General features: G+C 30.9%; 1 protein-coding gene across 4 annotated transcripts in view; it reads right to left on the bottom strand.

Annotated features, from left to right (window-relative positions):
- Window positions 1–23,833, bottom strand: part of LOC143233971 (protein FAM117B-like) — a 151,039-nt gene extending 127,206 nt beyond the window's left edge. For 2 of the 4 annotated variants that reach the window (XR_013018452.1, XM_076470915.1), the window contains exon 1: window positions 19,503–19,968. Coding sequence is in view for 3 of the 4 variants with exons in the window: in XM_076470915.1 (XP_076327030.1) it covers window positions 19,503–19,782 (280 nt within the window). In the remaining variant the exon portion in view is untranslated. Of the gene's footprint in view, window positions 1–19,502; window positions 19,969–23,744 lie in introns of those variants that run through there. The other 2 variants (XM_076470917.1, XM_076470916.1) reach the window with 2 other exon arrangements.
- Window positions 23,834–25,694: the final 1,861 nt, after the last annotated feature.

Genomic DNA, 25,694 nt, shown 5'->3' with positions numbered 1-25,694 from the left:
CCTTTAGCATTACACACACATACGACTGTGTGGGAAAGTAAGATTAATAATGACTAGAATTTTTAAGAATAAAACTAATACAAAAAATAACTTAATGATGAAGATAGAAAGGCTTCTTGATAATTTAAATATCATGTTTTTCCTTCATGTAAAACATAACTAACATAACATCAATTACGTTAATGTTTTGATAGTATTGCTACATGTCTAACTAAGTTTAATGAATATGTAAAAAGTTCCTCTTCAGAGACTAGTAGAATAATTTTATGGGAAGCTCAGCAGAGAGTGAAATAAACCTGTTGACTTTCCTTCCCACAGTGCTTCGGTCACAAATTCTTGATTCTACTGGCTATTAAACACAGAAATGGAGAAGAACAGGAGAATACTTCTAACAGTACATACAAACTGGTCTCCAATAGCGTTAAGTCATTATGGCTATTTCCTTATTGTTTGTAAGTAGTGAAGAATTAAATATGTGATTTCTGAAATTTTTCATTCATTCACATCTTATAGACACTGTAGTAACACAACTGTGTTACATGCTCTACAGGTGTAGTAGCAATTTAAAACAGGAATAACACGAATGTATGGGTAATATTTCATTATGATATTTATATGACATTTCTTTGAGTAGCTTTATTTCTGCAGAAATTCATGTGCAATCATGTTCTTAAAAAAACATTATGACAATTTAATTTTCCCATACATGATAAATTTCTCACTACAATAACAAATGCTGTTTATTTTTCACAATAAAATAAATCCACACAAGTCACATAGTCATTTCAAACATCGTGGCATGTTTGTAAACTTGTCTGATCAAGTATCTGAAGCTATTTCCATAATACTTTGACACAAACTGAAATCAGTTTAAAAGAATATACCCATTAGTAGCAAATGTTTCTCAGGTCCTAACAATTACATAAAACTGCTTACACTCCAAACAGCATTTACTTCAACCCTTTTAATAGTTCCACTTCACAAAGACCAGTGTAAAGTACATAAATATAAGAAAGCCAAAAATAATCAGAGCTCATTGAAACTTGGTGAACATATGCAAAATATTATTCCTCAGAATGGGCTGCATCTATTGATGACAATGGGCTTATAAGCACATTTTCGTATTTTTCTGAGAACCAAATATAATCAACACTGCATTCTATGCATTCTACTGAGTGACCCTCTTATTCTAGTTTTACCAACAATCTTTTTTGTGAAAATAATCATTGATACTGAGGGTGAGTAGCTGAACACTTTTGTGTTATTTGTGAGCCTTTGTCTCTGCTTCAAATATTTAATTTTGGCATAAATGTCCAACAAGATACAAGTTTAATTGGTTCTAGAATTCTCTTTAATAATATTAGTCTTCATTTTGTGGATGAATGTATTACTCTGAATTGTATTGAGAACTTTGGGTTTGGTATCACAGTTCATTATGCCCTACACATTCTGCTGTGCAAGTTCTACTTCCATGGATACAATACATTGAAAAATGGTTGATAATTTACCATGTACCAAATACATGTGCTAAACAAGTCAATCATCATAACAGTACATGTACTACAACAACCATAACAATACTATGACCCAAGTCTAGCAGTATGCATGTGCATACATATATACACAACATCTAATAAATGTGGACACTAAGTTATACACAAATATTCAGAGGATAAAAGCAATTTTATTTAGATTTTACTTACTGAAATTGATTTGCTAGATTATTACAGTGTGTTTCAAATTTAAGACAAATGTAAAACTGAACAAGTTATTCAGTATAAAATATGTATATAACTTAGTGGGTATGCTATAAAAGACAGTGTACAGGATACGAGTGTTACACTTTATTAGCTATAGGGAATAAAATTAATTACCTACAAGCTGTGATCAGTGGCACAAACTGGTGAATTAATCAAAATTAGTCTGTTACCAATTATTACTGTTTACAATTATTTCAACTGGTTAATTTAAATTCTAACATATCAAACATTACTAAAATAACCAATTAATCAAAATATTGCCACCACATTTATTTATCCCATTTTTGTTAAGGTAAAGCTACTAATACTATCTGCTACTGTCACAAATGATGAGTGATTGACCAGAGGGAAGATAACTGACAGGTAGCAACTGCTGCTAACTTGTTTATGTTGTTGTTGGACTGTCAACTAAAGGGAAGAAAACTGGCATGCCAACTTTCTTTTTTTGAAGCTGCTGACTAGAGAGAAGACAAACAGCTAGCAACATTTGTTGTCAACTTTTTTATATTATTATAACTTTGCTTACACTTACCTTGGTTGAGGAACTCTTTACCAAGTAATTAATTAAAAGTAACCAATTAATGTGGAGCCAATATTTACTTAATTAGCAAATACAATTAAATCCTCAGCTCTACTTTAGATAAATATATGGACAGATAGATCCCAACAATTATAAATAATTTTAATTCACAAAGTAGCAAATAAAGGATGATCTCTTTCATAATGTGAATAATCTGATTCCACATATACAAGGTTAATCTATTTTGTTTGTTGAAATTACTTATATTTATATGTATTACTTTACAGCTTACAAACATTTTCCACTTTCAAGTAAAAAAAACACAAAACTAATCCAACTTATCTTTTCGACCATTATCAACTCAAACAGCTCTATCACTTAGAAATGGCTCTATGAGCAAGTATTACATTGCTATTTAAACTATAAAAAATATATGCAAATTAATATGACTTCTACTCCAGATTGTGTAATGAAAAGACAGTTATTCTCAAATGAAACACCTATATGACACTGTAGATAAACAAAGAAACCCAGCAGAGGTTCTGTAAGTGTACAAATATTCCACATTTACAAGCACTTCTTAAGCTTCATTTTACAATCTGCACCTTGTTTTAAGTTTACTCAAATACTTAAAATACACTTCCCTCACAGGAAAATATTTACATGTACTACTTATATGTATGCATGTGTGTGCATATGTGTCTGTATGTATGTATGTATACACTGCTTTACTTATGACAACGAAAACCAAAAATACTTGAAAAACCATACACAAATTTTGGGCCTATTAACATAACATTTAAATATTACACAAATGAACAAACAGATTAGCTTATAATATAGGAACTTTATGAGTAACAACTTTCAAAAACATTTTTTGAAGAGCATATGTATCATACTAATTCATCACATTCTTTGTCTGCCTTGGTTTTCTACAAGCTTTAAAGGTATATACATCTAGACCAGTATCAACATACTAGTCAAACTGGTTGACTTAACCTTGACATGCCAAAGATGCTAGTTGTGCATTACACCTCCTTCAACGGAATATCATCAAGCTTTCTTCCTTTATTTTCCAACGTCATATCTTTACGACCCCATATTTATATTCAGAGCTATTGAGGGTTTTCAACAAAGTACAGCCTAGTGTGAATTTGTACACAAAATCTCCACATGAAAAGTAAATGTCCTTATGCAATATGTACATGTACATGCATTTCCTAACTTTCCAGAAGAATAACAAAGATACAATACATGTTTAATTAGATATGAATACTACAAATTTTATTTAAGAAAAATATTATAAATAACAAAACACAACAGTATTTTCTTTTTTTTTTTTATTATATTTTACTGGTTTTGTGACCTCAAAAATCACTCTCTTCAGAATGTAATCCTAAAAAGTCTATAGTGGATGCCCAAATATGACTTTTCAATTAAACATAAAATAAACATTCAAGTTATTTAAAAAAATGTACTAAGAAATAAAAAAATTTAAGCTTATCAACTGTATCATACTGTATCTTTTTTTATTAAAACTCTTCATTATTATTATTATAGAAAAGAGAAATAAAACTAAGAAATAAAAAATTTAAGCTTATCAACTGTACTTTCTCTTCTTTTATATTCCGTTATCATTTCTTTTATTAAAACTACTCTAATTATACATTATCCTACTATTATAGAAAAACAGTTTATTTCCATAATCTTTAACAATGCCAGAAACAAAGATTGTGAATGATATTTTTTTTTACAAACCCACACTACTAAGTGATTTTTTTTGTTTGTAATCATCCCAAATGCATTAAACATTCCAGTAAAGCTTTCAACTGTTTAGTTTCCAATGAACAAATGAGAGTTACTAAAATGCTATATAGCTGAAACAGTTTTTCATTCCATGTCACTCTCCTAAAAATCTAGCAGATTACTGGATAAGCCTAAAAAGGGAACTTTAAGGAAAATGTTTTCATTTATGAAAGAAAAAAATTTGCTTTTTGTAATTACCATTATATTAGAACTACAAAAACAATGCACAAAAATATTTTATTCTATTAACAATTTATTAAATTAGAATTCTAAAAATGTAATATATCTTTTAGAACATGTGAAGTGTTAATGAATTTTGGAATTCTAAATTGGCAAAACAAATAATTTAGATAAATTTCATATTAGTTTTCAAAAAACAAAAAGTTGACATATTCCAGCAAAATATTTCAATGAATGAACTTTGAGCATACCTAAAACTGAAAGAACTACAATTTTATATATTCCTTTTTTGGTGTTTGTGATATGAAACAAATTAATTTTCAAACATATTTTACATTTTTTTCCCACTTTAAATATATAGAACTAAAAGTGTATAAATAATAACAGTAGTTAAATAAGTTTAATTAGAATTATGCAACTATAACAATTACCAGGAGTCACAAAAGGAGAATAAAGTAAGAAGTGTATTTTTGTTGTTGTTTCATTGTTGAAGATTATTAAAACATTGTTTTTCTATAATCATAAGAGTAAATACAACTAAAATAAAGTTTTAATCAAAAGAAGAAAAAAATAAAGGAACACAAAGGAGAAAATATATATAATAAGCCTAAACTAAATTATTTGTGTATATTTTAATGTACTTAAATTACATAACAATATATATACACATTTTGAAAACAACCTAAATTGAATGTGTATTTTATATTTAGTTGAAAAGTGTTGTTTGAATTTTTCTATCAGATTCTCCATAAAACTACATTCTGAAGAATAAATGACCTTTTGAGGTTATGAACTGGTAAAAAATAAAATTTAAAAAACACCAGTTCAAGTATTGTAGTGTTTATTATCTGTATCCACAGATCTTGAAAGCTAATAGATGAAACAGAATTAGTGAGAATCAGAATAAACTGGATATTTTTAAGAGTCCCATATTCATGTTACTTATACACATTTTAAACCATAAGCCACATACTGAACAAAAACCAATTGCTTGTATACTTGACCTTTTCTTTGTCTGCAGTAAGTTAATATCATAAAAAAGCCAAGACATGTGTTTTCAAAATAATTTTTTTAAATGTAACATTTACAAGATATTAATACAGTCTACAGTATTAAATCATAACCAATATTCATTTATAATATGTTGATTTCATCTCTTTTTAAATCACAGAAATTACAACATAAACAGAATAAGGGAGAACTAAGGATTTCAAACATTAAATAAAAGATAATAAAATTTAAATTTCAGAACTCATAATACTCAGCAAAATGCTTATATCCTTCCATGGTTAAGTTCTTTTATAATATTAGTTAAACCAGTGGTTCTCAAATATTTTTTGTTCCTGAACCATCCAATTTTATTTTTATCAGCAGAACACAACTGGATCTATAATCTATGAGCCACTTTTATATTGCTTTACCAATGAGCTGGAAATAAATCTGCAAAATTGTACTAATAAGAGTTCCAAATTAGGCACTTAGTATTCTAGATGACAACTTGGAATTTTCGAAATTCCAAATTCTAAATGATGTAAATTGTGCGTACAACTGTTGAAAATAATACTTGCAGTATTCAATTGATCCTAAAAGCACATACCCTTCCTATCTGTATACTGTCAGTTTGATATCTCGGGCACATCATGTACCAATATATAACCTTCTGTTCATATTTCTGACACGATTAGGAACTACATATTTGTTATTTACCTGTTAGCATTAAAAGTAAAAAATATTTTGCTTTCAGTCAACTGTATATAAATTAGTAAGCTACTGTTTCATTAATGTGAGCATCAAACACAGAAAAGAGCTCTACTACTGTATGTAAACCAATGAAACAAAAGCCAAAAATAACAGTTTAAAAACTGACCCTTGGTCAAATAAACAAATCCTATAAAATTAAAAGAATAGATGCCCTGACTCTACTGCAGGGTTCCTAGATACTCTGAAGCTCTTAAAAGCAGATCCAAAGTTGATACAAGTAAAATAACACAAGTTTTTGGAACAGATGATTCTTTATCTAGGTGGAGCTTATTTATCTGGATATCAAGAGAATTAAAATGCTTGGAAAAAACTTCAATTCAATTCTAAAAGTGTCTTTTATGAAACACTAAAAGAGGAAAAAAAAATAAAAAAGGAAAGGGTATAGATCCAAGCCATGCTACTACAAAATTCCTCTTTGTAAGTGATAATGTAAAACCAGTTGCTTAATAAACAGCAACAAATTCTGGAAATAAATCAACTGGCAAATACAACGTATTCTTGCCAAGAAGTATGAAAGGTTAGCAAATACAACAGAAATGCAGTTACCTTCAAACTTTATGGCATAAACCACAGAAATACAATGCCTGGATGAATAAAGTAGGCAAAAAAAGCATCCTAAATGTCATCATCCAGCAAGTTACACCAGAACTGAGTTGGTTTAAGAAATGAGTAAAATATCCTTTGTATATTAATAATAAATACCTTGTAATATATGTAGTTACCTTAAAAAATGCATTTAGTGTTAGGAAAAACATGGAAAAAAAATCAATATGAAACAAGAAAATGGCCCAACAAGAGAAGTGCAGTACAAATACTAAGTACATTAGTTCTGCCAACATTACACTTTCACATAAAATATCTGAATTAGCCAGCTGTCTGAGTTGAATAGCAAAGAAGTTACATTAATATGGACTGGAAAAAAAACTTGTTAAATGTAAATATCTAAACGATATGAGCAACCATGAAAATTGAGAAAACCGATCAACAAACTGAATGCCCATCAAAAGAAGGATTACAAGAAAATATTCCAATAAAAGCAAACTCAACACCTGAAAAAAGAACTGCCAAAACTATTATCAAAAAGAAGAATTACAGAACATTACGTTTGAGGCAACTACCACCTAATTTAACATGAATTGTACTCTTGCATGATGACATTCATTCATGTGCAATAACACCTGCTATACACTTGTACTCATGGTAACTTCATTCTTCAACAAGGCAAGAAAATTAGAAGTGCACCAGATGAGGGAATATGAGCAAGACATCTATGAAAAATATCTTTCTGTGGTAATAAAAATGTTAAATTTTGAGATGATAATTCACTTCTGTACACAACTTAGCTAGACTCTCACAATGAATTGTTGGAAATGTTGGTGCAAATCTTACTAAGATAAGTTCCTTTCCAAAAGTATCCAAAGGAAACACATGGACTCAAGGTAATAAATGGAAATTTGAATAAGCATAGAGAAAAAGATGAGATTAGTCCTGGCTGAGAGCATCAACAGCCCCAGCTGAGGGATGAGGAACAGAAGATTAAAAAGCAGAATTTTGTAGTTGAGAGCAGTGGTAAACGTGAAAGCTTGAGGGAGCCAATACCATTCCATAGGTATGACATGCTAAAACTGGGCCCAATTAAAAGTCCAAAGTCTGAAAACATAGTGTCCTTTACAGAATGCCCCTCTGATGATTGATGTATAAAACAACTATAGAACTGTCAGAATGGATTATAACCAAATGATCTACTAGAAGGAGTAGAAGATGAGAACATGCCTGACAGACAGCAAGAAGTTGAAGCACAATGAAGTAAAGAGAGCACTTGTCCTATGTTCAAGTGCCGATAGTTAGGATGTTATTCAGAGATGCCCCCAAAACTGTGAGAAAAGCACTGGTGAGTAGATTAAGTTCTGGTCTAAACAATGGTGTATTTGGTTAGAGGCTAGAGGGGAGCTCAACTCCAGGGCCTATGTTCTTAATGGGGGCTCACAGATAATTTTATTCTTTGTAAAATTAAATGGGATGTACAACTCACAAAAATTATTAGTTCCCAAACACACACAACCTTAAATCTGCTACTATGTCTCAGAGGAGGCAAGAGAACTCAAGAAGTGGTGTTTGGCTGGTCCAGTCACCAAGATATTTCTTTAATGTAGAGGAAAAGGAAGGTGAATTGTCCACAACAAAGAATCACACTAACCTTGCAATGTTTACTGCAGTATGTGCACATGTGTATGACCTAAAGGGATAAGTGACTCCAGAGAAGCCAGAAATAACCTTTTGCACAGAATGAGAGATGTGAATCTTGGTGACCAGTAACTTCATAGCTAACAAAGAGAAAAGGGTTGGACATAGTTGAGAGAAGAGTTGAAGAAAAATTTCTTGTTATACAAAATATTAAGTGGGTGTAAGAAAGGATTTGAAAACATTAATTAGCCACCCAAATAAGCAACTTCTTGAAGAAGAGAAGTGCAAGAAAAAGGATTCTTCCTGATAGTGAACCAAATGTCCATGTAAAAATTGAATTATAAAACCCAGTCAATAAAGATGTAAATCAAAGGCTCTTATGACATGGTTGAAAACATACAGGGCCAAACTATACCAAAAAAAAAAAAAAGATAGAAACTGCAAGACACAATTAAGGTAAATGAAGCATACAAAATGTCAGGAGGGTTGGGCAATCAGAATGTGGAAGAATGTTCAAAAACATTGACTCAGTGATCAACAATCTAAATGAAAAAGGCCAACAGAAAAAAAATAATTTCCATCCATAAGTGTGGGACAATCCTAACGTATCCAAGAAGAAAGATTGATAACTAAACACCAGTGTCCAGTTATATTTGGGACCACAAAGAGACAAGGGTAAAAAATCCAGAGGAGGATTGTATACTCACACTCAATGTTTTGTCAAGAAAATCTGACACTGCCTCCTAAAAACATTGAAGATGGCAACATTGGAGGGAGAAGAAAATTGGGTGACAATGAAGTGTGAGAGAAGTGGAGATACAGCTCATGAGCAAGAACTTGAAGAAACCATCTGTCAGCTTTTAAACATAACCAAAAGGTTATGCAAACCATAATAAATGCCCCCCCCCCCAAAGTCCCAAACTAAGTAGATCATCACTAGCAATCTAGAGTTGGAAGTAGGAAACTAAAGGCAAGGGGTAGAGAAACTTGGTTGAGAAACTGGAGTAGAATGAAGCAGTTGACATAAGCAAGAAACTATAAAAGCCAGGGAGGGTTGGTGATGAGCTGCCTCAGTCTGTGACACAAGTGTATCAAAAATACCACTAAAGACTCCCATGCCAAGAAAAGGGGGCAAAATAAAGATCAGGGGTAAAGTAAAAATGCAGGTATATACTTGAGAGGGAGAGAATAGTATCCCTTCCTAACATATCCAACAACAGAAGAACCAAGTAAGTATCAAAAGAGCAGAAGATGTAGAATGGACCACAGTAGAAAACAAAACAGAATAATATTCCCCTGACAACTTGTAAAGGGAGTGGAATGGAACACGTCAGTATTAAGGTGTTGGGAGGAGAGGCAACATAAAATGGTAATAAGGCACATAGAAGATGAGAAAAATTAGAAGTAGAGAGCAAAACACTTGATAAGGAATCTGCTCCCAAAACAGGCAAGAAAGATTCCAAAGACTGGAAATCAAGCAAAGGAAAATCAAAATGGTTATAAGCCATAACACACAAGCTGGGCAAACAAAAAGGGTGAGGTACAAGATTATGTGTATGAAGTTGATCTAGAAATATGTCAGCATAAACACTAATGTCAGGAGAAGGAGAAAAACAAAATAAATGTAAGGGTTAGAATTATGAAACAAGAAATGTTGAGTGTCAAAAGACACAGGAGAAAGAAAAGGGTAGAAAATATCAGAGATATTAAATCTTGAAATAGAAAAGAAGTTTGAGAGCTCTCCTTATACTGAGGTACCAAAGGTAATGCTAGGAGGGGGAAAACAGATGATCAAAGTCATTTTCCTCACTCTCAACGTCAAATCAAGAAGAATGAAGGTCCAGTCTGTATAATGGATCCACAATTCTTTAAATAATGGTCATCCTGTCATTCTCAGCAAGCCTCCTAAATCTCATGTCGAAATATTTCCTGTGTAAGTAACTTCATCACTAACACAGGGATAGGTTGATCTCACATTAGCCTATAAATTCATGTGGAACAAGTATAATGAAACAATTTTCATTAAATGTGCAAATCTCAGTAAAATCTTAAAGTTTAAATATATCTGAGTTGTTCAGTGAAGAAAAGCATGAAGTCACCACAAGTGCAATTGCACATGAAAAGTTACTTAACATATAGGATATCACACTTCTGTTAATGTATGACTTTTGTAACATAATGATGTTATTAAGCAGCAGAGCAATTCATGTTAATCATGTGAAGTCAGATGAAAGTTATCTCAAAGCTAGTGGCATGCAAATCCCTGTCAGATGTGTGAGGAAGTTAGCTAAACTATGTGCAGATGTGAATTACCATCTCAAGAAAAACAACACACAGCAAATCTGACAACAACAGAACTGTAGTTATAAATATCATAAAATATGAAACCATATCAATAAATTTTTCCTACCAACAATGCTCTAAATATATTAGTAAATAATGGCAGGCAGAAATGATGAGACGCATGTACACTTGATAGTTGGAATGAATGAGAAAATTAAGATAAACAGATAATTTAGCATACTGAAAAACATACATGTAGCCAATGGAAAAAAAGGTTGCATATAACAACAATCACACTATATACTCCATCTCATTCAAAAATCTAACAGCATGAAGATTTAATACATGCAAAGCACTCTTAGTTCATTGTATCAAGTCAAACTCTGTCATCAACCATTCTATTCAGATTTAGCATATACTCGTACTATACATCTTGGTCAAAATATATTACTAGTACTTAGAAATGCACATACAAGACAACTGTTATTCTACAAATTTAAAAAAATGTGTAAAAATGACTGTGGTAATACACATGTATAAAAAATTATTTTGTTAGTGACAAGTGGGATATAATTACAATTTTAAATTATAAAATATTCAGGATTGTCTTGTTCAGTTTATATATTATTTTGTTACACAGGAATATTATTAATTTTAATAAAAGACAAAACAAAAAATACTATAAATTGCAACACATTTTAATACTTAACAAGTCTTAAAAGTACCTCTACACACACACACACACTTTAGTTCTAAATGTACAGACACATTGTAAAATTGCATATTGAATAAAGTATAAGATACACAGAACTGTTCTTTGAAATATGTGTCTACGATAAAGTACTTATAATTTTAAGCTTTTGATTTCATGCAATTATCTCTTAAAAATGCACATGTAATTACAACACTTGAAAGCTAAAAGACCTAATTACTTAATTTTATATGAAATGTTAAAAACCATCACGATGTATAATATAAAACAGCAATGACTCATCCTTGCATGAAGTCATACTTTACCTTGATGAAGTAATTGCAGGCTGCAGATGAACTAGTTAGTACTTGTAAAGGCATAATGGATATTTTTATTGAAACACTTCTTGTCTAAATTATTCTTATAATTTACACATACACACACACCCCTCCCCTTCAATGGTAGTCAAAAGTGTAACAAAGAAGGCTAAGATATATACATACACCACTATCTGATACTTAAGTCTTTAATTTTACACAAATTGATCCAGTTAGTGTAACTGCTTCTACAAATTAGAGGTAAAATATCACTTAATTTGTAACAGACCTAATTACATTTGAAACATCATATTTACAATGTTCAGCTACAAACTATATGTCATGAGAGCATCAGAGTATTATAAACTATTTAAATTTTCTCAACTAAACAGCAAACTGAAATGAAAATATTTTCCAGTGTTAAACACCAAAGGTTAATGAAGTAATGAAATCAAAACAGGCCTAGTATTCATGATCAAAACTACACACTGGAGTGAACTGCAAGTTTTTTATTTTATGCACTGTTCTTAAATACACCTAGTAAAAATCTTAAATCATAGGTGTGTAAAAACATCTTAGATGATGTTTTGCTTGTCAAATTAATATCCAGAAGGCCCTTTTTACCCTTTCTTCCACAACCACAGCATCATAATTTGACAACATAATTTAGAAACATCACAACATGATAAACCTAGATTTTGATGTTTCTGCAGACATGCACATATGCACATTACAAAAAAAATGATAAAAACTAATTGCATTTTGACAAATTGAACTGTCTTCTTTACTCTAGAAGAAATGTTCAAGTTTTCAAACTGCTAGTGGTTCAAATTTTTTTGTCATTTTCAAATCTACCATACCTTATCTTTAATAGGTATACATACATTAGTTAATCCTAGAGCAAATCCTGTAGTAATAAAAGAAAACAGCATCAAGGACAAAGAATTTAAATCACTTTCATTGTCCAGAATTTTCATTCACTGTCACATGCCTTAAAAAAGTAGAATGAATAATGCAATCATAATATTCTGTCTTAGACCTTTAATTATTAACAACTCAGTAATTGGCTCCAACCATGTATCAGTAAAGTTAACTAAAGTTATTTGAGAATTGTAAAAAAAAAAAGCATGGTTGAAAGAAATAGAAGAAAAAATTATTCAACAACAGATGATTAAACTACTAGTAATGATTGACAAAAACAGCAACAAAAACCCATATGTTTTTCACAAACACTTAAAAAATAACCATTTTAATACACAGTTCTCCACTAAACAAAACCAGTAATAATATTAAGTATACAAAAAGAAATACAATTCTGTAAGTTAATATACAGTGCACATGTAAGAGCTACATGACCTTTCATTACAATTAGTGTCACACACACACACACACACACACTCAGTAAGTTCATAAAAATATGTATCATTTCCCTTTACTTTATATTTTTGAATTTGCATTAATAGTTAACAATATTAGAATTGTGCATATGCAGTACATGTACAGGCATAGTGATAGCAAAAACTCGCACAGCGTTCCTTATTTATTATCATAAATTCTTATTAATACTTAAATTAATAATGTGATTATAGGAAAATGCAAAATACATGTACTGTAATTTTATCAAAAACAAAATTATTCTGGTCCTGGTATAACAACACTCAAACTTATTTTGAATGGTAATACTGAAAAAAAATCAAATATAATTGATAAATAAAAAGATATTTCAATCAAATATTAGTATTAACAAAACTATACTGCCCTTTTCTTTATACTAATACAAATGCTGTACAAAATCCATAGGTAATGAAATATGAGCCACTCCAGCTACTGTTGTGGTATATATCACAGACATCAGAATAAAATGATTATGTTGAAATGTTACATTATATGGATGATGAAACATGAACTTCCGACACAGATAACTTCAATATGACAGAAAATAATATTCCAACTAAGTTCATGAGCTTTTTCATGCATGCATTTGTTTATAAAATAAAAATATCTCAATTAATAATATTCACATACTTTTTAAATTATGCAACTTGTAAAGAAAGTGTTTATAACTGTGATATCATACTATATACTGGTTAATTTCCAAATTAATTATATGAACACTTATAAATTAATAATAAACATTTTGTAACAAAATTACTACAGCAGCTTATTTTCCTTATAAAACTCATTAAATATTGGAAAATATTTTCTAAACTTTCACAGAAAAACCTCTTAAGTTAAAATAATTTCAACTAAAATTTCATACATTTATATAAAAGAAGCCTACACAATACATGTACTGCATTAGATAAATCACAGCACACCTGAAATACAATACTACATATCATGTTCCACCCTTTTAAATGTGCAAGAAAGAATTTAATAAAACTACATTTTATACTAAAAACACAAAATTATGCCTAAGTTAATTTGCAACCACAAATGCATATCCAAACCTTAGAATTTTTACATCTATACATGAAGAGAAAAACATACAATAATGTTAAAACATTACTACTAACTAACCACTGCCTGAACAGACCAATCTGGTAATAGGGTGGATAAAAATTGGAACATATAAACATTTATACACAATACATTTAAAGCTTCACATATATGTTTGTTACTTCAGGTATGTGTTCGTTTTGCATCAAGCTGTAACTACAATATACAATCCATTCTTTCTTCTTCACATGATTTCACTAATGAAACATTATGCTTTAGATCAGCCCTACAGAATTTAATAACTACAGGCTATTGCACTGTTTTTTAGAATAGGATAGGTTATCTCTTGCATTACAATTACATTTCCAGAGACTGTATAGAACTTGGAATAAAGCCAAGAGTCTTGTTTTGAAGCTGTTTATGACAACTGAATTAAAAAAAATAAAAATAAAGAGAGAGAGAGAGAGAAGTATTTTGTTTCTAATATACTATTCTTGTGATAAAGGTTGTGCAACCCTTCAGCATATGAAAACATTAATTGATCACTTTCATGTCATGAAGCATTCATAATGATTATGGTCTACATATTGGACATACACAGCACGTACGGCCAAAAATAGTAACACAACTTTACGTTACAATTAAATATTGAAATGTCTACAAGTTAAAGTTCTACTGATATTAAAAAACAATTCTTAAACAACTTATAAATATCTTAAACCACAATTTTTAAAATATGTTACCAAGCCTTTAATGATGTCACTAGTACTAAGCACAACATTTCAGGAAAATATGTATGACAAATAAGCCTACCTACACTGTAGATTTGTGCTTACATTATAATCTACCAACAACTCACAAGAATCATTACATGATAAACATTTATTAAACTTAAGTGGCACAATAACCAACTCTTAATTTTTTAATGTTACACAGTTGGACTCCTTGGCTTGATATTGGTTGCTCAATTATTGGACACCTGCCATAATTTATAGACATAAATACATCATTGAGGCATTTCATAAAATCATTTATATACAGTATGTATCATAATGACCTGTATGAAGAGCTGGATGATTAACTAAATTATCAAAAATATCAATTAATGTAAAAAAAAATAATATGAAGAGCTGGATGATTAACTAAATTATCCAAAATATCAATTAGTGTCAAAAAAAATAATCAATCAATTCAAAATTATTAGTATTGTTAAATCTATTAATGTCAGAGAAAATGATCAACTAATCAAAAGCAATGTTTCTCAATAATACTGGTTGTCAATATTTCCAACCACCCAGTAATCAAAATTACTATTAACTTGATAAATGTCACAAAAATAATAAATTAATAAAAAATTAGCATTTCTTATTATTACTGTTTTTACCATAAGTGTTTTGAGGCAACACCAAAACTTATTGGTCCATCATTCTCTAAACAAAAGCTATAAATAAATAAATTATTTTAAAAAATCTTAAATCCAGCTCTTATCACAATTTCAATTAAGCTCGCTTAAGTTCACTAACATATCATGACTGACTGAAATAAATAAATTTTGTGAAATGCAGCTTGATCAACAAAGAAGCAGAAAATGCAGTCGAGGCAGTCAAAGGTCAGTAAATTCCTTTGTAAGCCAATAAACATTAAGATCATTCATGAACTGACTTTGTGGCATACTCAGAATAATTAACAAAATTCAGATAGGTTAACAACTTCTAAAATATAGAAAAGCCAGTGCATTTTGGTATCACTATGTTCAGCAATGGTGTTTATGTTCTGTTGCTTAGCAACCAAAGTATAAGCTAATACTGTTGTTAGTCTGGGTACTGAAAGTGTGAAATGAAATGTACAGACAACAAAACTAAAAAACATTTGTTGAATTCTAAATTTAGAGTGTCTGTTCATTAAAGAGGTCTGTGTTTTAATAAGCATGTTGGTAATATCACAGAAAATAGGTTTATTCATAAATTAAGTTTAAAATTTAATCAATATTTCTACTTTCATGATAAAGTTTATGCACTTGGCTTTAGGCTAGCTGACCCCACATCTTTACTTAAGGTATATTATACAAACATTTACTACACTTACAGAGCTTCATGGCAACCCCTCTCAAAACCCCTCGTATCCCCATCATAAAACTCATAATATGCAAACAGTAATCAAATTATTGTATTTGAATGAATGCATTTTTGTTTTTTGACTCCTCCAATTTCAAGAAATCAAGTGTGAGTTAACACACATGGGCTTTTACAAAATTTAGATGGGAATTCACTCAATGCAAAAAAATCTTGACACAATAACAGATTAGTCAGTCAAGCAATAGAAGCATTGCTCTATTGCTAATAATAATTAAACCTAATTTAATTTTGGGATATATTTATAATCATATTGATTACACATCAAAAGATATAATTACCTGTCTGTACAAATCATTGGTTCCACTGCAATAAAGACTGCTGTGTAAGGTTTTGGTCTGCTAGTTCAAAGAAGAATTAATGGAATGATTCCATGGATGGAAAGTTATCTAATAGGGATAGATTCAGGTTTGTTTGTTTGCTTTATTTTTCAAGGGAGAGAGAATAAGGGGTAAAAGATAATCTTATTGAAGTTCAAAAGATTATCTAAAAGGTAAATGGGAGAATAGCCTCTTGATTTCTGTGTTGTATTCTGAAGAATGGTGTTCTTTAGCACAAAATCACACAATGCACCATTTTTGATCTGTCAACTGAAGAGAACCAAACCCTAAAGTTTAGTGTTGTAGGTTAATAAACACAAATTTAAAATGTCACAAAATGGAATGAGTTGCAGTCAACAATAGTAGAGGCACATACAAGAGTGCAAGAGAACAACACATAATTTTGGGATAAAAATGATATCCAAGTTCAAATTCAACTTTTTACAATGGTGGCTGTGTAAAGACTGTCTTGAAGAGCCAAAATGCCTCTTGTTATCCATATGTTACTGTTAAATAAATATTTTTTTGGATAAAGTTCCAAACTTGAAATTTCTTGTATAAGAACATTAATATGTCTAGTTTGAATTATTCTACATTTTTATTGGATAGATACATAGATACAAAAGAATATATTTAATTCTATTGTGATGTTTTGTTCAAATATGCCTTCTATCATCTTGTAAGTTACCCAACTTAGGAAATGATCACTGCTTATCATACATGTACAAACATATGTGTATGAGGTAACAGAACATCAAAATTTCAATGAGTCAAATACTTCCTCTAAATTGGTACACTTTAAGTCACAGCTGAATGAAGTGGTCATCCTATGTAATTTACATCTGTTCAAGTTTCACCCATAATCACTTATGCACTCATAAAACATTTCTTGTGTGTGTGTGTGTGTGTGTGTGTGTGTGTGTGTGTTACTTGTTTTTAACAGTAATTTACCATCAGACAGGTTTGCTTGTTTTTTTATGGAAGAGATACTTTTCAATTTTTCAGACCTAAATCTGTATAAAGCATATATAGTAAAGGGGTTACCAAATATCTCTGATTTAGAAGCTGAGATGCTAGTTTAACTCAGAGTGGTATAAAACAAGTCCTCCTGGTCCTCTTGGTTCAAGAAAATTTTGAATTAATATTTCAATTTGGTACAAGTTATATCTATGTAAGACAAAAACAAACATGCACAGTTTTTTGTGCAATTTAATGTTTAGAATGTTTTGAAAGAGAACCATTTACATGATCTTTTCTGTGAAAAGTAAAATTATGAAAGGCCCACAAAATCTCACAGTGTCAACTTTCTTAGCCATTTATTGGCAAGCAAGAATCCACTTGCAACATTATGGTAGATGCAATTAATTTAGGAAAGTTTAAGGGGAAGGAAATGATTTGAATTGCTTTTTTGGAGTGTTTAATTTAGTGGATAGAATGGCCAAGATGGACAAAAAGGATGCTTGTTGTCCTTTAATGTTATGTTATTATGTCAATCTAGATTTACAAATTATCTCTAGAGCTTTGAAAAATGCTTTAAGCATACATATAGAACTGCTAACATCTAAAACTAACTACATAACTAAACTGTTAGGCACTATAACACTCAAAAAGTGGTCAGTCCCATATAAACACAATATTGCCTACATTATGTAAGTACTCACTTTAATGTTAAAACCCCAAATACAAAAGAACTAAGTCACACTTATTTTACCTAATCCATACTAATAAAAATAAACCATTAATAATTCTAATACATACAATATATTAAAAGTTCTTACTAAATATGTGCTTATTAACAAAATAATGAAATTAAAAACAGTTGATGTAAAGTACAGTATTTCAAACACGATTGGAAATCATACATTGCATACATATGAAAAACAAATCTAAATTATGCTTGCATTAAGACATTAATCCTATCAAGGGTGCATATACCAGGGCAATCTTGAAGTACAAAATAGTCCCTTACTATTCACAGGTTATGCTGTGTTAAATATTATGAACATAACCAAGTCTACATATTATAACAGGTTATACAGACATCTAAATTCAAAGTTATCAGGCCAAAACTTAAACTTATGACAAACTCAGGCATATTTTGATGTAAAGCTATTACAAACTTGTTAGAAGAGAATAATCTCTAATCAGAAAATATTTGTAAAATTCTTTCATAATGATGGATGTTAATAGTATTATGGTATAAGGCATTTCACACCTTTAATAAAAAATTGTAAATATATATAGGTACAACTTAATAAGTGTGACCACACTCCACTCTTGCCTACATGTACAAAATATTCACTGAAAATGTAAATAACATTCATACAAAAATAATTTAGCATATTTCAACTTTATTTTTCCTTACACACTGATCCTTAATTTAGTGTTAATACTAATAACCAGCTTAATGTGAGAAAAGATAAAATGCTATTTATTTTATTAATCATTTAAGTTAACCTGTAGTTTTCTTATGGCCAATTTGACTTTTCATCATAAAAAATTACTTAAAGTAAAAAAATTATATAGCAAATAAGTACACTTCCCATATATTTTGGCTCTCAAGTTTTTTAAAACAAACTCTCATAATTTTATAAAAATTTAGCTTGCTATGTTAATTTTGACAATTACATAATTATTGGTGCTTCAACAGTTATTTCAAAACTTCATAAACTAAACTTCCATACAACTTACTTCAAAATCAATTATACTATATGGCAGCATTCATCAAACAAACTGTAAGTTGTAATATTATAGAGGGCTATATTTCTTTATTATTTTTACAAAAACTCATTGTTTTATTTTAACAAGATTAATACCAGTATCCAGACTTGGGCAATACGAAATTTATAAACACAGTGCGATTCATAAAATACACACTATTAGTAATGTGGCCTAAAGTTCAAGTGACAGTCACTGGGCGTGATTTTTGCTATTAGACTTACTAATTTATGAATATGTTAATAAAAAAGTTACACATCTTTGTGATAGCTCTCTTGCACATAAACACAGAACTTAAACATAAGAAAGACTAAATAAGAATTACGAGTTCCCAAAATGTAACGGCTTTTATTTTATTAAATTAAAACTTGGAGACTTAGCCTAGGCCTACCTTGGTAACCTGGTGATCCTGGGCTGCGCCGATCGACCGATAGGCCTACACCTATCCTAATAATATCAGGTGACTGTCTTGCTTTAAGCTTTATTCCATCACTGGTTTTATTAGAAGTAGGAGAATGTGAGGGGCTAGTTTTTTTATTTATCGATCTTGTTGGGCTAACGTTAGTAGTCTGTTTCATTAATGATACAGGCACAGTTGCTTTTAAGGGGCCCTGCTTTGTTGAGCTAGGAGAACCAGTCCTACGAACTCTCTGTGGTGTTTGGTTCGACATGATAAAATACAAGCAATATAAATTATATTAATATACTTAGAAATGTATACTTATAACTAAGTTTCAAATATAATATTAAACTGTATTACGTAGGCACATACAAGCGGGATAAAAATTGGTAGTGTTATCACTTCAAAACCGTTCCTTAAAAATCACCACACTTCGTCCTAACCCTGTTCCCGTACTGTCAATTTACAAACTAGCGTTAGTTACATGATAGTGAATGCGGCGCACTACTGATCACGTGGCTCCAGTGACAGCGTCTATTGGATGTCGACCCTTATGCATTGACAGGTTTGTGCTGCAGAAATTAGACTATTTTCACATTAGTGTGAAAGCTTAATGAAATAAAGTGATTTTTTTTAAAGTCAATTATATGTTTTCACATTAATCAGCAGAAGGTCTATTCTTATCATTTAATGTATCATGCGTATTTGGTACAGTGATCTTCTCCATTTATCAATGAACGCACTACAATATAAACAATGCTCGGACGACCTTGGCGTTTCCACTTTTCTCACCAGGGGAAGAAGATCATTGATGCAATCACGAGATGAAATGAATGTCCTAAAGATATATCTGTTGTAGTAAATATCAAATATCCTCTAGTGGAAAATAACCCTCGAAAGTTAAAAACGTTTACCTAAAAAATAACAATATAATATTCGCATGAAAATAATAAAGAACATGCAAAATTTACAGCTTAAAGAACGGTATTCTAAACCATAAAATGTCATGAAACATCTAATACAAATGACCATTGCCTTAGAAAGTTATTAATTACTAAAAGCAAACATATATCAAAAGTTAACAAATTACTTGCAGCACATAGTTATTAAAACAGCAATATGTGCTACAGAGATTTATGATCAAAATCCCATACATCCTACAGATTTCCCATTCTATAACTTTTCACTAATAAGAAAACAAGTCTCTTTATAGATTGTGTTTATGTTTTCTTATAACAAAGCCACATCAGACTCTTTATAGCTGTGTACGAGAAAGGTTTTTTTCAAACGTGGTTCTTTCTGTGTGTAAACCTTACCGTTTCCTTCAAACATGAAAGGTACTCCTACGAGAATATTGTGCTAAGACTGACAGGTTTATTTTAACACAGAAGCAAAATGTGTGCAAAATATTAAGGAACGTGACAAGTTTTAAACATTCAAATACTTTAATCTAAAATTGAAGGTCGAATAAAACGTAAGTATAGTTTACATATAATGTTGGTGGATTATAAATATCATATTTAATATGTATTAAATTTTTATTACACAGTATTCGTTCTTCGGTCCTCCAATGCAAAACTAACCTTGCCAACAAAAATTTATAAAGTAAGCCTAGCCTACATTCTGCTCTCCCAAATGTACAAAGAATTTTTTTAAATTGCTTATGTATACACATAGAATCTGAACATTCGTCTATGTTATACTAGTATAATAACTCAGTTGTCAAAGTTTTAAAGTTAAGCATTTTGTTATCAATTTAACAATTTCATATCAATTTTTTAAAAACGAAAAGCACAAAAAATGGTATCCATTAAATTATCGTTTGCTTCTTTTACGAAAGCACACGTAAATTCTCGATTTAGGGAAAGTACTTCTTTTGAAAATACGAGAAATCACAGGCTTTGCTATTAAAGCAAAAAATTTTAGTTTATAGCTATGTCCACCACGATGAATTGAGCCCTAGATTTTAGTACTATAGATCCATGAACTTAGCCCCACCGAGAGACTAACATTAAACTAATTATTTCATACGATGGGGATTGCGAGAACATGTGAGAAAGTAACAAGGTAAACTTTGTATGCGTGCAATGTATTTATATTACGTTCCTTTTGTTAGTACTTTTATAATATTTTATTATTTCCTTTGTAAAGTTTGGAAACACCATTGAATCAACTTCTTCCGTTATATGAAAGTTAACTTACGTGCTTTTCTATCAATAATAACTTCCGATTAGAGCAAGTCACGTACCTGGAGCGAAATAAAAATCAACCTAGAAATCAGCATACTTAAGTGCAGTTTTCTGACGTTTCTAATTATAAAGATTAAATAAAATACATTGTTTCATCAGTTGGGTGCTCTTGTCGTTAACGCTGTTTTCGGCTGTGATTTGACTATGCTATTCCCGTGCACACATAAAAGAACAAAGTTCTATATATATATATACACACACTTATGCACGTAATGTATATATTATGATCAAGCCATATAATTAATATCGACGCTTTTACTAACTTTCGTATTTTGAGTAGCTAGTGGATATTTAACTATAAGTATATAGAAAAACAGAATATATAAGAATTATGTAGAATGGAATCTATTAAAACAGTAAAGATTATCTTGTCCTTTCACAATATAAAGTAGGACATTTATAATCCTTCCTAAGTGTTAAAACGATCAATAATTAATTAGTACTAATAATGTATATATGTATATAGTGATATACTACTAATAATATATCACTAAATCATTAACGTTTTCTGTTTGTTTGTTTTTAAGTGGGGACTTCAAGGTAACAGTATGTGAGCCATGAGTTACGGTACAAATTAACTCCAAAACGAAGCGAGTAAAATAATTATAAACCTTCTAAGTATATGTTAAAAAAAAGAAGCCGTGAAACAATAAAAAATGGGAATAAAAGTATTAGGTCCTATAAATACTTTAGTAAATAGTACGAGGTATAACAAACTGCTTATGTAGCGAGAGAAGCCAACCGATTATCTTTCGTATGACGTCATTCACTTCGCGAAACTATTCTAGGCGTCGTTCGTTCTGCAGCGTATAATAGAGTATTGAGAAACATTCGTCTGCAGTGCAATTTCAGGCGCTGAGAAAAGTTTTAATCACAATACAAAAAATGAAGCAACAGTACAAAATTACAATATAAACTTATATTAAGCTATTAATATAATTATTAGTGTAATCCAATATTGAAGCTTATTTTGATTTCTTGCGAACAGCATGTTAATATATTTTAACGAATGTTTGAGTAAAGTTGGACGAGATTAACACAAATCGAGAAAAAAATATATTAAAATGGAATTCCAAACATTGTAAATATCGTATCATAAGGCTTGAACTTGTCATAACTGTTCTTGCCATGGATCTTCAGGTGGACAATCTGAATATAATCTGTCTCAATAACCAAAGCAGAAGCGGTTCGCGAGAAACTCCAATTGTTATCACGAAAATCTCTTAATTCGAGTGTGCGAGCTCTCTGTGTGGTCCATACACATGTACTACTCCTCGCGATAACTTGACACGAGAAAACGCCCCCTCAATTTTTCGCTATGCATGAGGTCAATAAAGTATTTGATTTTTTTCTTAATATATATATATATATATACATACGTTAAACAATATACGTATGTGTGTGTATTCAATCAGGTAATTTTAACGAATACAGTTCCGGTTTTATTTGATTCGGTATTATCTTGTACACATTTAATTAATCTTAATAAATATCTTACTTTCTTTACGTAAATATTTAAAAATGGTAAGAAAAGCAACAATTCATCATTGTTACGATGGTTACAAATTAACCAAAACCACAACTCGCTTATCTTTTCACTACAAGCTATATTTGTTAGTTTTCTTTGTTTTATTCTTTAATCATTCTAATAAGGTTATACACGTGGAAAACAAAACTCTTATTGGTTATTTTTTTAAATCATTCACATTCCTAGCTATACATGTATAATCAGTACAGAAATAATATCCTTAAGTACTGCTCTACCAGTAAAGAACGTCTTTCCTATCTAAAAATCCCATCGTCACAGTTTTACCAGGTAGACCAGGATCTCTTTAACGGCAACATTTAGTACGCATTCAGGAAAAGGCAATTGTCTTTACTTCTTAAACTTTAAATCTTATCTTAGGCTAAAGTTATTTTATTTGTTTCAGTGTCAATGGTTCTAATATATGAAGAAATTCTTAATCACAGTATAGCCACTCACCTGCATTCTTTGCCGGCATTTGTCACCGTACGGCACAATTTTCTCCTGTAGAGGTCTGACACTAGCTTGTGCTGATGACGTACAGATAATCGAACGACCACCAGAGCTCAGGACTGCCTCATTTCTGTCACGGGGATCTCTTAAGTTGATGTTTTTTGTTTGTTTTTTTTTTGTATTGCCAGTTAACCTTATTTAGGGGGGGATCACTATATGAAAACATCGACAGTGACATGTAATATTAACTCAACTGTTTCTCTTTATCTTATTAAATTGTTCATGCTGATTTCAGTTTCCTTTAGGGGGGATAATTATCTCTATATTATACTGAGGATCTATCATATTTTATATAAGCTATTTCAGCATAGTCAGATGGTTAGGGCACTCGACTTGTAATCTTAGGGTTGCGGGTTCGAATTCCCGTCGCACTGAACATACTCGCCCTTTCAGCCGTGGGGTGTTATACGGTCAGTTCCACTATTCGTTGGTAAAAGAGTAGCCCAAGAGTTGGTGGTGGGTGGTGATGACTAGTTATCTTCCTTCTCGTCTTACACTGCTGAATTAGGGACGACTAGTGCAGACAGCCCTTGTGTAGCTTTGCGCGAAATTCAAAAGAAACAAACATACTCATACAATTGTGTGTGTCATGCAGAAGTGATCCTGGCGCCACGTACAAGATGTTTAGCAACTGCATGTTTGGTTCAAAGCAAACTCCTAATATTCGATACGCAATTCTGTCAAAGTAGAGTTATGACTGGAGATCTTTATTACATCTTTTTCTCAATAAGAATATCCAAGAAGCGAAACTGTTAAACGATGTTGAGACAAAGATAAAAAAATTGGAGAATGGAAACTTCAAAGTCCTCCATAAAAAATTCGTACAGAAGGACAACAGAAGTAATCTGGAGCATTGCCCTCATCCATCAAGTAAAGTAATAGTTTTAAAAACTATATTTCACTTAAATGTATATGATATTTGTGGACTAATAATGAAAACATTTAATCGCGAAGGAATTTGTATTCGTATTTTTAACCTAAAAAGTGCCTCACACTGCAACCAGCCTAAAGTGCCATGTCAGACGCCCAAAGACTCAGGTAAACAGATGGTTGAGTATGTTATATTAAAACAGTCAGTAAATAAGTATGCAAATTAGCAAGCTACTTGTTTGGATAGTATGAGAAACCACAAGTTTCGCTATTGAAACAAAAAATGTTTAGAATATCAGTTGTATCCACCGCGTTGAATAGAGTCCTGGATTTTAGTGTTGTAAATCCCTCACTGAATTAACCCGCAGTTCAATAAAGTCACTTTGAAACGGAATGTATAATTTTTTGGTGTGTCGTAGGTATTGTGACGCCACTAAAATGAAATCATCTTTGAGAAATGTGTGTAACAGCCCTTTCTGATGCAAAATATCCATACATTCAGATCTTAATAATGTGTTCAAGTTGAGGTTTTTCAATTTCCAAGACCGGGATATCCTTTGTACTTAACGGAAAACAATAAATATGGATAAACTTGGTGCTCATAAAAATAAAAAAGCGCAGCGTTTGTAAAAAATTAGCAGTTCAGTGCCAAACAAAAGAATGTGTGTCAGCTTTTGTTACCAAGATACTACAGCAAAACACCTCCTCCAGTGAGTTGTATCCTTACAACAGTAAGTAAATTGCAACGTCTTGTAACAAGTGAGAATCCTTCAAAGCAAAGGTCAGCCAAAAATCCGTCCACGTGTCTCGGACAATAGTACACAACATAAACAAAACAGATCTCCATTTGGAAAAGCCAAGGCATGTCCATTCAACTGTTGAAATACGTATTTACCCATTCCATATATATACATGATAGCCCAGTGGCCGAATGCAATGGTTATGGATTTCTGTGTCACATGGCTATTGAAAGGGGCGATAGGAAATCATTGCTCTCATACACTGGATTGGTTAAAGTCATTTATT

The sequence above is a fragment of the Tachypleus tridentatus genome, chromosome 12, assembly GCF_004210375.1.
Source record: "Tachypleus tridentatus isolate NWPU-2018 chromosome 12, ASM421037v1, whole genome shotgun sequence".
NCBI classification, from domain to species: Eukaryota; Metazoa; Arthropoda; class Merostomata; order Xiphosura; family Limulidae; genus Tachypleus; species Tachypleus tridentatus.
Note: the sequence above shows the minus strand (reverse complement) of the source record. Positions and strands in the feature narration are given on the sequence as shown.